Here is a 16,988-nt window from a genome sequence, read left to right as displayed (position 1 = left end):
GCAGCGGAAGGAAGACGGTGGATCTTAATTTAGAAACACCAAACCAAGCAAGGAAGAAAGTTATGAGACCGGATAGCCAGTCCTACCCAGTGAGACCTGTCTCAAAAACAGGAAAGAAAGACAAAGGGCTGGAGTGATGGTGTGGCAGTTATGAGCACTGGCTGCTCTTCCCAGGTTCAATTCCCAGCACAAACATGGCAGCTCACAACCATCTGTAACTCACTCATATGCTATATGGCCTATCTGCAGGCAGAACAACACATATAAAGTAAAATTTAAAAACATAAACTGTCCCATCTGGATACACTGAGGAATGTCCCTATGCATTAAGTCATAAAAGCAGTAAGTCACCTTTTAATATAACTATATACAAAACAACAAAACAACAGGCTCAGAACATCCCTAGCAGCCAGGCAGGCTTCCCCCAAGGCAGGGGCTTCCTCAGAACCCCGCATCTACCTTGTTCATTCCCTCTGCTCCCTCTGCCCACTGCAGGAGGCAGGTGGGCTTTTGCCCAAGTCTGGATGTCACTGGCACGCTGTCCAAACTGTCTGTACTACAGCTGCAGCTGAGGGCATGGGGATGGGGGGCAAGTGTCAAAGGCTCCGGAAGGAAAGAGGAGAAAGCACATGACAGAGAGGTTGTACTTCAGCACTAGAGAGATCAAAGCTGGCACTAGGCACCTGCGGAGGTTACTGGGTAGTGACTAGGCTCTGACCAGGGCAGTCTCCGATACAGGGCTGCCCAGAGCTGCAGGAGCCTGGACAACTGTGTGGACTATTCTGGGCTCAAGCTGAACAGAACATAAATGACCCAGGGAGCACACTCAGGTCTTGAAGTGAAGTGAAACCTCAAAGTCAGGAGTCATGCAATTCAATAGACACTAAGACATGGCAGGGAGGGAGCGCAGCTCAGTGGCAAAGTCCATGTCTTGCTTCAGTCTCAACACCAAAACCAGAAAACGGGGTTGGAGAGATGGTTCAGCAGTTCAGAGCACCAGCTGCTCTTCCAAAGGACCCAGATTCAATTCCCAGCACCCACATGGCAGCTCACAACTGTCTGTAACTCCAGTTTCAGGGGACCTGACTCCCTCACACAGACATACACGCAGGCAAAACCCAATGTACATAAAAAGATAACTAAGTCTTTTAAAACAAACACAAAACTACCCCCAAAGTGAAATAACTTGACATAAATTATCAAGCCTATGGAATTATTTGCAGCTAGTATATTATTTTCCACATATTGTAAAATGAACCCATATTCTTCTAACAAAAACAAGACAAAACGAAGGCTTAGAAATAAAACTCCGGAATGCAGCTGGCTGAGCAATTTCATGTGTTCCAGGAGCACTGTTCCTCCACCTGGTGGGCCAGTCCACAAACTGGAGCAGACCAGAAACACACCGGTCACTCCCCGCAACACAGAGGGAAATGCTGGGACACCAGGCAATGCAGAAGTCAAACAAACATCGACACACAGTGTGCTGCAGTAACCAGAAGGATGCTGAACACTGCCATCTCTACCCATGGAACACAGCTCTTTGACCCTTCCCAGACCCCAATATATTCCACCAAGACAAGATTTTCTACTGGATTTAGTTTAGGAAAGTGAAGATCCTGGGCCAGGTGGTGGTGCACACCTTTATACACAGCAGTCAGGAGGTAGAGGCAGGCAGATCTTTGAATTTGAGACCAGCCTGGTCTACAGAGAGAGTTCCAGGACAGCCAGGGCTACACAGAGAAACCGCGTCTGGGAAAACAAAACAACCAGGAGTCCAGCTGAAGAGTGGGAGGAGAAAGTATATGAGCAGGGAGGTCAAGATCTTGATGGGGAAGCAAACAGAGACAGCTGACTTGAGATAGTAGGAACTTGGGAACTCTGGACCCATAGCTAGGGAGCCTGCATGGGACCAACCTAGGCCCTCTGAATGGGGACATTTGTGTGACTTGGTCTGTTTGTGGGGCCCCTGGCAGTGGGACCAGGATCTGTTCCTGGCACATGAACTGGCTTTTTAGAGCCTATTCCCTATGGTGGGGGCACCAGCCTTGATGCAGAGGGGAGGGGCTTGGTTCTGCCTCAACTTGATGTGCCAGGTTTAGGTGACTCCCATGGGAGGCCTTATCCTTTCTGAGGAGTGGATGGGAGGTATGGGGGGGGGGGGAGAGGAACTATGGTTCATATGTAAAATAAATAAAAAAATATAAAATAAGAAACAAAAACAAAACAAAATTTTAAATAATTTTTTAAAATGTAAATATCACAATCACAATGGACAGCAGGACACAGGGCTACTGCCCCAGGCCTCCCTGTACAAATGTCTCTGTCTCTGTCACCTGGCACCTGCTTCCCCACCAAACCCCCAATCCCTGCCTGTCCTGTGCCCCAGTTCTCAGCAGGACAAATGCCAGTGCAGTGTGTGTGTGGGGGGGACACAAGGGAGCACAAGGGAACTTGCCTTTTCCATCTGTGGCTGAGGCTTCTTGTAAATGTCTGATTGACCTAAAAATAATCATGTGGAGAGCAGAGGTTAGTAGAGGAGCCTGCATTCTCTTCTATTTCTGGCTCTAGTAGCTTGGGATCTGAACCCCCACTGTAAACCAAAAGGGTCAGACCAGATGACTGGACAGCACCCTCCCTAACACAAGAGGTCTCTCTCTGCCAGACCACATTTGGCCATTTATGGTACTCAAGCTGAGATGAGGCTGCCCTCTGCTGGCAGAATCCGGGTCAGCAGGAGGGGCAGTGGAAACACCCATCATAAAACTTGGCTCTCATTCCCCAAGCCACCCTGTCCCTAGAAGACAGTGAACATATTGAGCAGCCCTGTCAGGGTGTAGTGACCTGAGAGAAAGCCGTTGCTGATTCCTAACTGAGGTCTAGCAGGCTTCATGTAAACTCACTGCACTTGGTAAGATTTACAGCTCTGGAAACGGCCGTCTCTGGCAGCACTGCAATAAATGACCACCATCACTATGCTCCAGGAAGGGGACATTAACATTACTAAAGATGCCATGAAGCCAGGCTCTGTGGTGCATGCCTGCTATCCCAGCACTCAGGAGCCCACTCACAGTGAATCCCCACTCAAGGAACAAGACAAACTAAGAAAGACTTGGAGCTGCAGGCACAGCTCACAGCCACAGGGGAAAGCCTGCACTGAGCAGACAGACAAGGAAGGACAATGGAGGCAGGCCAGGGATCTACAGGTGGGGCTCCTGGTCTAATGTTGACCCTGTTATCTACAGATAAATCACACCTAAAAACCTCAGCAAGGTACTGCCCCAGACTTCATGAGAAAGTGAACACACGAATACTGTCAGCAGAAAGATGGTTTATGTTGCTGTTGAACAAAGGCTGGCTGAATCAAACATTTCAGAAATTCAATAGTGCTATTTATTTGTAGTTATATCTTGATGTGTACGTGTATGCACACCCTCATGTGGAGGTCAGAGAACAACTTGCTGGTACTGGTTTTCTCCTTCCCTCATGTGGGTTCCAGGGATGAAACTCAGGTCATTGGGCTTGGCAGTTACTGAATCATCTCAGTGGCCCACTGATGCTGCCTCTTCTGTGTTTATTAGCATCTCATCTCTTGCAGCAACTTTTAGCATGTGCACCATAAGGAATATCGCCATTGGGTACCTTCTCAGTGCATGATCAAGTGACAAGAAATGACCACTGGTGGCTTGGTGGATCTATACTTGCAGTGGTTTAAATGAGAATGCTCTCCCTACCCCACTCCCCATAGACACAAACACTTGAATACTTGGGCCCCAGTTGGTGGAAGTGTTTGGGAAGGATTAGAAGGTGTGGTCTTGTTGGAGGGGGGTGTCACAGGAGGTAGGATTTTGAGGTTGAGTTAGCACTTTCTGCTTTCTACTTACAGATCAAGATGTGAGGTCTCAGCTACTATTCCTATGCCATGTCAGCCTGCCTGCTGCCATGCTCCCTGCTATGATGGTCATGGACTCTTAAACAGCTGAAATCATAAGCCCGAAATAAACTCTCTCTTCTTCTATAAGTTGCCTTGGTCACGGTATCTTATCCATGGCAACAGAAAAGCAACTAAGACAATGCTCATCTGGGACCCTTGTACTTTAGTGTTCCAATAACGACAGCCGTTAAGAATAGGACCTAACTCCTGCTTCTCAGCAAGCTCTTTACTACCTGAGAACAGCACTGACCATCCTGATGGTAACAGGGCAGGAGGGTAGGGCAGCTGAGGCGACTGCATGGTAGTGGTCTCACCCCAATTTCTTTTTTTGTGAGACAGGATCTCATGTAGCCCAGGCTGGCCTCAAACTTGTTATGTGGCAGAGGATGATCTGGAATTTAGGATCCTTCTGCCTCTACTTCCTCCATGCCAAGATTACAAATGCACCGCACTGCCTGTTATATGGTACTGGGGAAGGAACCCACGGCTTCAACTATGCTAGGCAAGAACTCTGCCACCAAGGCCACATCCTAGCCCTCCTAGTTCTCTATACCAGCAGAAGTATTCATATATAACATATATAACATGAATACTTATGTTATACAAAGACTGGGGAGGTGACTCTAACTAGAACCAGGCTCTCAATAACTATAGTGGCTGGACAGTATACCCGACAACCTTAGGATTCTGGAAAGCACTGACTTACAGCAATGGATGCTGCCAAAGAACACACCTCACTCCCTCAACATTAACAGAGCATGAACTGCACTGGAGAAGCTATGAGCCAGACACAGGATGAGCAGGGAGCTGTGTTGTCATCAGCCTGTTCTTTCCACCTGACCGCACTAACATAGCAACCTGCACCTCTCTGCCAGGACTCAGGAAGACTGTCCTCCTCATAGGGCACAGCAATGACAGCTCTTTTCACACAACTGAAGCACGAGCTGGAAGCCTGGCATTTCTGGGTCAGAGACGTCACTCTCCGGAGCCCTAACCCCTGGGTGGCCTGAGAACAAGCACTAGTTTTATGTCGGAGTCTGTTCTCATTTTCCATCTAAACCGGCAAGAAGAAGGATTCTCCTACTTAGCCCTTACCAAATTCTGACAGACATTTTACACTTCCGCTAAGCTTTCCCTTCTAGAACCTCTCGACTGGGTTAGAGCTGTGCCTTGTGGCCTGTGGGCCAGACCAGCTCTATTGAAGTCCCCTGGTGACTCTCAGTAGCTAAGGCCTGGGGTATTGTGAAGTCCCAGAATCCCACCCCTAGCTGTTATATGGGGCAGTCTGGGGTCTACAGGGTCATCTTTCCAGACACCCATGTGAGTCTGGCCGCACGCCTGCTGCCTTTCTAAGTCACTTACCACACCACTGGGAAGAGGATGGCCCCGCAGCACAGCAAGTCAACCAGGAAGAGAGAGTCCTTCCACAAGCCATACTCGGTCGTGCCTTCCTCGGTAGACTCTATGATGATGTAGGCCACATTTGCCAGCACCTACAACAGGAGACGCCAAGGTGTAAGTGGCTATGACAGTGGCCCAAAGCGGGAAGCCCCCTGTGGCTGCAGGGCTACTGTCACCCATAAGCCCCTTGAGAGCCTTGCCTCTCAGCTCGCCAACCCCTGAACCTCAGGCCTGTGACAGGTTCTAACCGCTGCTTGACTTCCAAAGTGGGTACAGCTTCCTCCTGGTCCTCTGCTGGGCTACAGAAACCTGAGCCTTCTCATACGGTAGTTTGACTCCCTTGTACTGCCATGGTGAAGAAATTATGTTAAGAGAGATACCCAAGGAACCTCAGCTGTTTCTCCTCTGTCCCATCAGGTCTGCCCAGTCCAGGACACAGACTCAGTGAAGACTACAATATCCCAAACCCCAGCCACCAAGATTGCAACTAGGCCCTAGGTCAAGCCTACCCAATAAAGATACTCCCCAAATCCCTGGCCCCCAGAATGGAGATTTATTACTTGGTGTTGCTTCAAATCATTAAGTCTGGGTGGTATGTAGCCATGGGTAATGGGAACACTTTGCCTTGGCACCCAAAGCCTCAGGCAGTCCAAAAGCTACTAAGCAGGTGGCACTTCACATCCCACAGCCAGGATTCCAACCCTCCTCAGGAACAACAATTCTAAGTGGCTGATCCAGAGAAGAGAGGTTGGAGCGGGAGGAAGTGTGGATATGAGACTGCTCCACTCCTCACATGGGCTAGCTAGTCTGGCCCTATCCACACAGCCCATTCTGAGGCTCATCTGCCTCATGTCTTGCTTCTATTTCCACAACTGAGGCTTTGCCTTGTGATTTTAGCCCCACCCTTGGGCTCTCAGCAACAGTGAAGAGTTTTCAGCTGGCTTAATTAAGAAGCCACTGTGCATCAGGGAAGTTTCTGGTCTGTGATGCTTCCTCCAGAGAACCCACGAGCTGTGATGCAGAGATAATGAGGCATGTTGAGGCTGGAGAGAGCACAGCAGCTAAGATGCTTGCCAAGCAATCGTGAGGATCAGAAGTTGGATCCCAGCACCCATTTAACAAGCCAGGGGTCCTGAACACACTGTAACCCCAGCTTAGAATGGGACGGAGACAGGACAATTGTTGGGCTTGCTGGTTTCTAGCCTAGTCTATAAACGCAACCCAGTTCACACAGACTGCATGAAAGGCAGTGCGGAGCCATGCCCCACAATCCTCTTCAACACCACTTTACTCACTCCTGCTGCAGGTAAGGGTTAGGGCGGGGCTCAGCAGAGTGTTTGCCTTGCCTGTTCAAGGTCCTGGGTTGCACGCCACGTACCACGAGAAAAAACAAAGGAAAAAGCAAAGAAACTCTCTGGTATTCCTCATCGCAAAAGGAAGCTGCTTAGACCTTGGTCAGGACCTTCCCAGACCAGTCCCATTGTCTAAACACTAACTTCCTTATCTTTAGTTTCAAACATCCTTATTTCCTTGGGGTGATATTCAACGTGGCCTGCGTGTTCACCTTTAGGAGTCAGCAGAACAGAGGGTTCTTCATCACACCCAGCTCAAGTCGGGGGAGGAGTCAGCAGACAAAACAGCCTGAATCTGCCAGAGGAGCGTGAACATCCCAGAGTGCAAGGAGAACTCAGGCTCTGCCATGACATGTAGGCCCATATTTCTACATGGTGTGACAGCCAAGCTTTTGGGCCATGGTTAGTATCCGAAGCAGGCACGTACCCTTCCAGACAGGCTGTGGCTCCCCTAACAAAAGCTCAGGATACGCTGCTCCTTTGCTTTGTAATTATGTATATGCCTAAAAAGAGGTGTCGATTTCAAGCTAGTGACAGTGCTGCAGACGTGACTGTAGTCCTGCTACCCCAAAAACAGAATGTTAATGAACTTCCACCTCAGTTTACCTTGGGGGATAAAAGGTGTTTGGATAATAAACATGAGTGATCTTCAGGATCTGAATGAACCCTGAGACTCCCTTCCGACACTGCTGTGTGAAATGTGTCTCAATTATTCCCGCGCCTCCACGCTGGTCCAAAGAGAGAAAAATAGTTTATGTTGGGGCATTGGACCCCAACAATGACATACCCACCAAACCATGGCAGGGCATGGAACCCCATGTGCCTGGAGCTGGCCCTGGTAGTCTGGTCACTAGCAGACCTTAGCCTGTCTGGTTCCTCTGACAACAGTGTCACAGCTATCTGTGACCACATTCCTTTTCTTAAACAACCCGTCAAGCTCCATCTCCATTACAAGACCCTTCTAGACCATTCTGAATGTTAACTTTCTCCCTGAAAACCTACAGCAACTGGTTTAAGCCACAGGTCTGGTGCTAACCCACACTTCTCCCTGCTTGCTGAATGCTACCAAGCAGCCAATCAACCCCCAGAGATGACCCGGACCTGGAAATTTCCCTCTTCCTTCCTCTCCTGCCAATCACATCTATGCTATGGTCTTAAACGAGAGGAGCTGACTTCACCAAAGGCATGGCTGTGACCAGGCAGTTGGGAAGAGATACCTGGCCGTGTTGCCCTCAGTTCCAGTCTCTGCTTCCTTCCGTGGACTGCTGGTGTAAGGCAAACCACAGGTCCTCCAAACACAGGGTAAGTTAAAAAATGTCAGCCCTATGGGGTTGACCACCATGCAAGGTATGTCCACCCTGTAGGAAAACTCTCTGAAGCTACTCAGTTCTGCAACACTGGAGGGCACCCGAGCCCACTCAGGAAGAGAACCCTTCTGCTACAGGAAGCAGAAGGCATGAGAGCATTTGTTCCTCATTTCTCTGCAGGTCTCTACCACAATGGAGGATGCTCTCTGTCTGAAGACGAGGAGCCACCAGGACTTCCAGCACATAGCTGATGCCTAGGTCTGTCAGTCAGAAAGGGAGCCCCTATCTGCAGTCTGCAATGGTAGAAGCTCAGGACTCCAACCAAGCTGACCCCCTACAGACAGGTCTGGAGCTGAGTCCTGTCCAAAGCCAGGGAGGACTGACAAGTCAGCCACAGTTCTAGTACCTGCAGCGGGATGACGATCATGAAGATCTTCTTGTCTTTATCAGACAAGATGTGCTTGATGAAGGCCCAGCCAGTGCCGATGAGAGCGATGGTGATGAACAGCAGCGCCCCCTTCAGACTGGAAGACAGAACATTTCACGGATACGACCAGGCCCCACAGACTCCAGTCCTGTCGGTCACTCTGTCAACTCATTCCATGGTTCCACACACCCCCAATCTCTTCTTCTTTTCTTTAAGATTTATTTGTGACATATATGAGTGCTCTGTTTGTATGTATGTATGCATGCCTGTAGTTCAGAAGAAGGCATCGGATTCCATTATAGATGGTTGTGAGCCACCATGTGGTGGCTGGGAATTGAACTCAGGACCTCTGGATGAGCAGCCAGTGCTCTTAACCACTGAGCCATCTCTCTAGCCACCCAATTTCTTTTTATTTATTTATTATTTTTTTGAGACAAGATCTTACATAATCAAAGCTAGCTCAAACTTTAACTCAAAATGCAGTCAAAGATGATCTTGAACAAGTCCCCTGCCTGTCTCCACCTTCTGAGTCTAGGGTCATGGGCGTGCACCACTACACCTGAGTTCTACAGTGCTGGGGAAGGAGCAGAGGGAGTCGTTCATGCCTGGCAAGCACTCTACCAGCGGAGCCACATCCCCAGTTCTAGCCTGTAAACATCTTTGGAAACCCTTTCGTGGTGCATACACTAGCGCCACTGTCTTGTGGGCCTGCATACTTACAGATGAGTTATGTAGTACACAACAGCCCAGCCTTCAATCGGGAAGCCCTGCGAGGAGATGTAGTGATAGTCGATCTGAAATCAAACAGCTGTGTTTCAGAAAGGCTGTGCCATGCACCTCAGTGCAGGGTGAATCAATACATGACTCCAGGAAACCTTGGGATGGGGACTGGGTTGTGCCCGCCCACCCCACCGTCTAATACCTCCACTGCCAAGTCACCAGCAAGTACACCAGTGTGCTAACACACTTAACTGAGAAAAGTTGACAGAGGCTTAAAAGACCCTAACACTCGGCCCAGGTCACTCTCTTAATTTACATTGGCAAATGTTCTCACTCCCCAGTCAAACACGCTGTCTCGAAGTCCTACTGACTTCAACAATCTCCAAGTTTAGACACTTGGGACCGCCAAGCATTGGAACTTATGAGGAAGACTCCGGTAGGACTGGGAGAGCTGGCCATGGCAGACAGCCCTCATTTTCTAAATGGCATCTAGATTTTAAAGTGGCTTAGGGCCCTCCCAAGAATCTGTTAACTTATATCCAAAGGGGTAATTACCCAAAGTAACTGTCATGCCCTGTTGTTTTAACTGGGTGCATTTTTGCTTTCTTCTATGACTCCATTTTCAAGTGTAGCAGGAGAGCCAACCACATGCACTTTATACACACCTTGCGGACCCAAAATCAGGGAAGCCGTGATCTTGGCTCCACAGGCAAGCTCATTTTGATGTGCACTAGTTCTCAGTTCTTGGGCTCCTGACCATTGTAAGATTTGTTTTTTTCCTCCAGAAAGTTTACTGATACTGAACTTCACTGGCAGGAATACAAGGATGCTGAGTAAAATGAGGGGAGTCTAGCAACGACCCAGCAGGGAGCACAGTGTCTCCAGATGACAGGAACATGCGGGATGTGTATTTGATGTGTACAGAGACCTACATTTGTAATCTCAGCACTCAGGAGGTTAAGCCAGGAGAATCATGAGTTCAAGGCCAGCCTGGACTACAGAGTGAGATGGTCTCAAAAACAGTAAGAACAAAAGCCAGTGTTCTGGAGAGACTGTGGCCTGTAAGTAGGTCAGGAGGCTGAGTTCACTGGCCCCATGGCCAGTTCTCTGCACAGGGACTCTATGAGAAGCGCATTCTTTCCCTCGTCTCCCGCCTTTCCTCTGCCTTCTAACTTATTTTCCCAATCAGGTATGCACATCCTTCACTTCATAAATGACCCCAAAGGCTAATACATACTGCATGGAACACCAAAGAAAGAGACTTGGTGAAAGGAAGGGCAGCCATCAACCAGTGAATTTTAAACACATCATTCCTATAAAAAGAGAGAAGAAAGAATTAGAAAATTCCACTTCCCAAAGGCAGCCACAGGCACTTTTTTTTTTGAGACAGGATCTCTCTGTATATAGTCCTGGCTGTCTGGAACTCACTATGTAGACCAGGCTGTCCTGGAACTCACAGAGATCTGCCTCCCTCTGCCTTCCAAGTGCTGGGAATAAAGGTGTGTGTCACCATGCCCAGCTTCATCAGATACATTTCTAAGCAAGCAGCAAGTACAACCTGAGCAAACCACAAACATGAAGTCATTTTTGTTTCTTTCTACAAAGTAGTTTTTGCCAGTAGGAATGGCCTCAGATGAGTCTGTGGTGGTTTAAGTGAGAAGGGTCCCTATAGGCTCATAAGGTTGAATACTTGGTCCCTAGTTGGTAAACTGTTTGGGAAGGATGAAGAGGTGTGTGTGGCCTTGTTGGTGGATGTGAGTTCTCAGCTGCTGCTCTGGCACCATGCCTGCAGCTGCCCTGCTCTCCACCATGACGGGCATGGACTCACCCTTGGAAACTGCCACCCTCAAGTAAACTCTCCCTCTGTAAGTTGCCTTGGTCATGGTGTCTTATCACAACATTTCCAACACAGTCTAATGCAGTTGACTCGGAGCTACACTACAGACAGGCAGGATGGCTGCTGAGGCGTGCTAGGATAGGCATCTAACACCGCCTACCACCTTGCTCCCTGGAAACCACACCGAGTCAGTCACACAGGAATAAGGAGGGCAGTCCCAGAGACAACGTAAAATCCCAAGGAAGACAAAAAATGAGATATAACAGCAAATGTCTGAGCCCAACACAGAAGGTCTGGGAGGTGGCCATGGTAACAGGTGAGGAGAAATTGCCATCATCATGCCCTTCTTTCCCACTTACCAGCCCAGTGGATAAAGTCCCTACCCACATCTCCCCTCACAGGCTCCAGGCCACCCTTGGGCTCTGGGCATTAGACTCTTCCTCCTGTGCCTACCCCCACCCCTGCAGGTAGAAACTCCTGGCTGTTTTGGAGAAAAATAAAACTCTCAAAATATACAAAAACTTGAGTAAGAGTCTAGGCCATGTGTACACTCTCTCACATCAAGACATTGGCAGCACCAGACCGATGAATATCACATGGAATAGGAACAGTGTATTTGCCACCATGAGGGGTAAACCAGTGTAGCAGACAAGAGAGTGCACAAGGAAGATCCACACATGCACAGAAGCTTGATGGAAGAGAAAGTGATCCAACTCGATGGGAAAGGGCACACTGTTATGTGATTGTGGTGGCAGAAAATCACCTGGAACTACACGCAGAAGAAAGTAAAGCTTTCTTATCTGCCCACTTATCCAGAGGGATTCTAGAACAGCTCAGCCCTGAATGAAACACACCCAAAGGGCCCCTTAGATCCAAGAAGCACTACTGTAAAGACAAAATTAGACAGTGGGGCTCCATCACAATCAAAACCTTCATTCAATAACACATACTGCTGACAAGCCGAGTGACCAGAATCACCAGAGACAAAACTCGCATATGGAGCTAGGGAAGGGGTCGGTCTAGAACACATAAGAGTTTTGTTCATGCAAAGCAGCCAGACAATAAGAAAATCCAACAGGAAAATATGCAAACAATATAGGCCTGCAATGATAGTCCCTAGCAAGAACATTTGGAGACACGGGAAGTAAGGCCCAGCAGTTACACACACCAGACTGGCACAGATCAAGAGGTCAGCTGTGGTAAGAGGATGCTGACAGGGCTCAGGCTCCCCTGACAAAAGTGGAAAATGGTGCAGCCACATGGTGGGCAATCCAACAACAACGCAACTCAGCCAGAGCAGGCCACAACCCTGTGGGTCTCCACTCGGGACTGTTCCTCAGAGGACAAGTCCCAAGGAGATCTCAGAAAGTAGGAGAGCAGGTTATCCAGCACTGTCTGGGCAGCAGGGACAGCAGCAGCAGCCTGGATGCAGCCCTGTCTCTAAAGACTGCAGTGCATGACAAGGCAGCCCATGAGACTCTGGATGCAGACACAGTAGAACAGCTGATGGAAAAGGCAACACCGAATTTACACAGCTGCCTCTGCAGACAACACTTTCGGTACATTCCTTACAAATGTCCCAAAGTGTATAGTCAGCATATTGGGGTTACTTTCCATGGTTGGGGAAAAGTGGGTAAGAGACAGGAAGTAAGGGGGACGGTTACTTGGGAGAGGAGCATGCACACAGCGATGATGAGACCACACCACACCATAGGCTGACGCACACGGGGCTTCTGGGCTCATTTCCTGGGTACCTTCCTGTTCTAGAGACCACTTACTTGAAGGTCAAAAAGGAAGTCAAGGCCAGAGCAGCCTGGGGGAGGAGAGGGAATGTTAGCCAGAGTGCAACACTGCCCACTGTGAAAGACCACTCTCACATCCTGTCAATGAAAGGCTCTGAAACCATGGCAACCTGGGCCTGCCACTGACTCGGCCCTGATGACCTTCATCTCTGAAATGGCACAGCTCTACCTCAACAAGCCTAGGACGGCCGCCAACCTCTAAACACGGAAAATCATCAGTTGCCTGCCTCTGCCAGCCCAGCCCTCCTTGCTCACACTCGGGTGCATGGCATGGTAACCCTGAAAGGAGAGGCAGGCACCAGCAGGCGGCCCTGGCCTCCAGCTCCAGTGCAGTAAGGCTGGCTCTCACATCTACTCTCTGGGCCTCAGTACACTTATGTGACAAAGATGTCTCATTCTTTCCAGGTCTATGAAGGTAACAAGTATCTGTCCTAAAACTCCTGGCAGCCCTGGGGGTCACATGACTAAGTGAAACACAAACTTCCAACCTACGGACATCCACATGCTATGACATGGAGATGGTTTAAGTTGCATCTTTTTGATGTGTACACATCCACACAAAGTTAAAAGTGTAACTGGCACAAAATAGGTCAGCCTCACTTAACCACAGATTTAAAACCATAGCCACTATTTTATCCAAGTGAACCAAGACAATAACATTGCCACTGCTGAACAAAGGGAAACGAAACACAAGGAAACACAGGCAAGTAAGGGGTCTAGCAGCACCTCATTTGCATAGCATCCTGATGGGACAAAGACACAGAGCAGAGCTAAGGACGTAAGAGGACCCGCAGAAAGAAGGGCAATCATTACTGCCCCAGTTTTGTAGATGAAGAAAGAGACACAGTGAAGAGAGCTGGACAGGAAGCCACAAGCCAAGTGTGTGCTGGGGGAGAGCCTCAGTGCACACATACGGGTCAGAGGACAACTTGCCGGAGTCAGTTTTCTTTTTCTACCACACAGAACCAGGGGATTGAACTCAAGTCATCATTAGGCTAGGCAGCATTTAAGTCATCTTGCCAACATGCAGATCCTTTTAGAAGGGCCACATCCAAGACTCTGAGTGCCTGTTAAAAGGCACTCAAGACTTCCACCCCGTGCTCCAGGAAGGGGGGTCTGTGCACCTAATTACCATGTGAGTTTTGGGTAACACGGTGTATCAGACTTGCACACACTAAGTCTAGGGGCCTTTTAATGCTTCACACTATTTTGTTCTAAGATTTCTGGGCAGGAAGACATAGAATCCATACCTACATAGCCACTCCCCTCAAAAACAGAGAACAGAAAGTCAGAGCCCCGGGGCTTTAGGACAAAGGTTCTGGTGAAAGACAGATAGACTCTCAAGGGTTTTTTCCAGGGCTCAAGCTCCAGACAGACAACAGAAAGTCCAGGGAGGCTTTGGGCTGAAACCTGCAGAGCTGGAGGCTTTATGCTTCCACTTAGGCAGTGGCATCCTCACTCACTCCTCTCAAGATGGATCGCCTGGAAAGGCACGACCCAACATACTCCCTGTGAAGCTCTGTGGGCTAGTGTCTCTGCTAGGCAACACTAGGCCAGTGCATCGTGCTTGCTTGTGTGTTTACACTAATATTTGGATAAGCTTTCTAAACAAAACACTAAGAGTCAGTCAACAGTGCTGTAAGCAGTGCCTCTCACTAGCCTCTAGGTCTCGAGGAAGATACTCTGGAAGATGGCAGGGCTGTTCAGTGCTATCTCCCCAGGGGCAGAATCCAGCAGCCTGAAACATACAGCTCTCCACACACACAGAGCACTTACCTTCGCTTCCGAAGGATATGAATCCAGATGGTCCCAGAAAGGAAGAAGAACAAGGCCATGGAAACGTACAGTTTGGGGAGAGGAATCTCCCCAGCAGAGAGGAAGCTGTCAGGGTTCTTCTCAGTGATGACAATCTGCAGCCAGCAGAAGACGGATCCCTCTTAGACAACACACACTCATAGCTGCCTCACTGAAGCTTGAGGGCATGTGTGCCAGCGGGTATCAAGCAAGCTGCTTGTTACCCCACCCAACGCTACACTTTCTTCTTCACAAGTCCTCTGCAGGAGCACCCTACCCACTGCAGGGTGCTGACAAGCCCCACTTTCTCTAAGTGGCATTTACATGCCCTCAATGGCCAAGGGGGAACAAAGCCTGCTTCAGCCCAGCACCAAGACCAAAGCAAACAAAACAAAAAACCTCCCCAGAACCCACCCTGTTCTTCCGGAGAAGCAGATGTCTCACACTGCTAGCACCCTTGTGAATGCCCCATGAAGTACTCACATTCAGGCTGAATGACACCTGCTCAGTAGGCTTGTTGCTTGGGCATTTGTGGAAGTAAAGACTGTATAGGCCTTCCTGGTCATCAGTGCTGATGTTAAAAAAGAACTGAAAGTGAAGAATAAAGAGATGCTCACAGCCTCGGTCACAGCTCCCAGACTCAGAAATAAGTTAGGGACCTCAGCACACAGAAATGGGAGTAAACTTTACTCCAAGGTGACACATACCTGAAACGAAACTGCCCCATCATTCTTATGAATTGAGACGGATGTCTCTGCTATTGCCTAAAAGACACAACAATCTGCTTCAGGCCAAAAGTGACAGAAAAGAAGCTTAAGAAGATCAAAGCTAGTTGGGGGCTGAGAGCTCAATGATTAAGACCATTGCATATTTTCTGCAAAGGTCCTGGGCTCAATTCCCAGAACACAGCATCTCACAACTGACTACAATTCCAATCCTAGAGGATCTGATGCCCTGTTTTGGCCTCTATGGGCATTACATGTATATAATACAGCTTGTGCAGGACCAAGGATGCTTGCTGCCCTGGGCAGAGCAGAAGGTCCCACCTGGAATCTGCTCCAGACTTGAAATACCAGAGCACTGTCTTCTGCACAAGCCAAGAGATTGACAGCAAGCCATGGAAAGAAACCAGCTACACACACATAGGAGCAGGAAAAACTCTGATGGTTGTGCTGAACAAAGGCAAAGGAAGAACACACCCTGTGTGGCTCATTTCCATAAGGCCCCTAAAGCTGCTGTCTACTGCAGCGACTGTTTCCTGGGCACAGGATGAAAAAGGAGCATGAGAAGCCTCTGAGATGGTGAACACATCCACCATCTTGACTGGCAGGTCAAATGTAAAATGTATCCTTTTTTTTCTTTCTTTTTTGGTTTTTCAAGACAGGATTTCTCTGTAGCTTTGGATCCTATCTTGGAACTCACTCTGTAGACCAGGCTGGCCTCGAACTTAACAGAGATCTGTCTGCTTCTGCCTCTCAAGTTCTGGGATTAAAAGTGTGCACCACCACCACCTAACAGTCAAATGTATCTAACTGTCACTGTAAATATGGGCAGCTTATTGTCCAATCATGCCTTCACAATAGGTTAGAAGGAAGAAAACAAGCAAGCAAAGCCAGGCCTGGTCATGTGCACCCATGCTTGGGAGGCAGAGGCAGGAGGAGCAGAAGTTCAAGGAGGAGCAGAAGTTCATGGCTATGTAACAAGGTGAAGCCAGCCTGGGCTACAGGAGACCCTGTCTACAAGAAAATAACACAGTACCTTCAATGAAGAATCAGGACATTCCAAAGCAAACCCTTCTCTGCTCTTCTGTTCACTTCTGCACAGTAACACCTCTCTCACCCCTTCCCTTCCACTCTTCCATCTCCCCCCGCCCCCCACAAACCTTGTTTTACATTACAAAGCTCTAGGCTAGTCCAGACCTCAACCCTGTCTAATCACAGCAGGTCCTTTCTGGGCCTGAGCATCACCCAGCCGACCCTGCAGTGTTTTCAGAATCATGATATCCAATAAATATCTGATTAAAGGCTCATGACAACTTCCCATGACCGGGATGTCAGTACCCTGTACTGCTGGGGAGTATTATTTTCAGGTGTGTGACTTCTGTTTACCCTGTATTTGTTTAACTCAGTGAAGCTATGTTACTATGCCTGTCTAAAACACCTGATGGTCTAATAAAGCGATGAAGGATAGGCGGGCTGGCAGGTAGAGAGGGTAAATAGGAGAAATGAGGAAGAATGAGGAGAAAGAGAACAAGGAGAGGAGGATGTCAGGGGTCAGCCACCCAGCCAGCCACAGAGTAAGAAGGAATGTACCACCTGTGCTACCCCAGGTCTGTCTTAGGGTGCACCCCCACTGCTAGGGCTTCCTCTGTGTTGTGCAATCCAGCATTCCATGTAAGTTCAAAATGGTTTCAG

General features: G+C 48.8%; 1 protein-coding gene across 1 annotated transcript in view; it reads right to left on the bottom strand.

Annotated features, from left to right (window-relative positions):
• Nucleotides 1–16,988, bottom strand: part of Gpr107 (G protein-coupled receptor 107) — a 62,388-nt gene that overhangs the window by 22,819 nt on the left and 22,581 nt on the right. The window contains exons 7-14 of the mRNA XM_075985767.1: nt 15,282–15,338; nt 15,058–15,162; nt 14,557–14,690; nt 10,379–10,454; nt 9,142–9,215; nt 8,401–8,518; nt 5,297–5,427; nt 2,459–2,502 (exon numbers count right to left, since the gene is read on the bottom strand). Coding sequence (XP_075841882.1) covers nt 2,459–2,502; nt 5,297–5,427; nt 8,401–8,518; nt 9,142–9,215; nt 10,379–10,454; nt 14,557–14,690; nt 15,058–15,162; nt 15,282–15,338 — 739 coding nt within the window. The remainder of the gene's footprint in view (nt 1–2,458; nt 2,503–5,296; nt 5,428–8,400; nt 8,519–9,141; nt 9,216–10,378; nt 10,455–14,556; nt 14,691–15,057; nt 15,163–15,281; nt 15,339–16,988) is intronic.

Source organism: Microtus pennsylvanicus, chromosome 9 (genome assembly GCF_037038515.1).
Source record: "Microtus pennsylvanicus isolate mMicPen1 chromosome 9, mMicPen1.hap1, whole genome shotgun sequence".
Taxonomy (NCBI): Eukaryota; Metazoa; Chordata; class Mammalia; order Rodentia; family Cricetidae; genus Microtus; species Microtus pennsylvanicus.
Note: the sequence above shows the minus strand (reverse complement) of the source record. Positions and strands in the feature narration are given on the sequence as shown.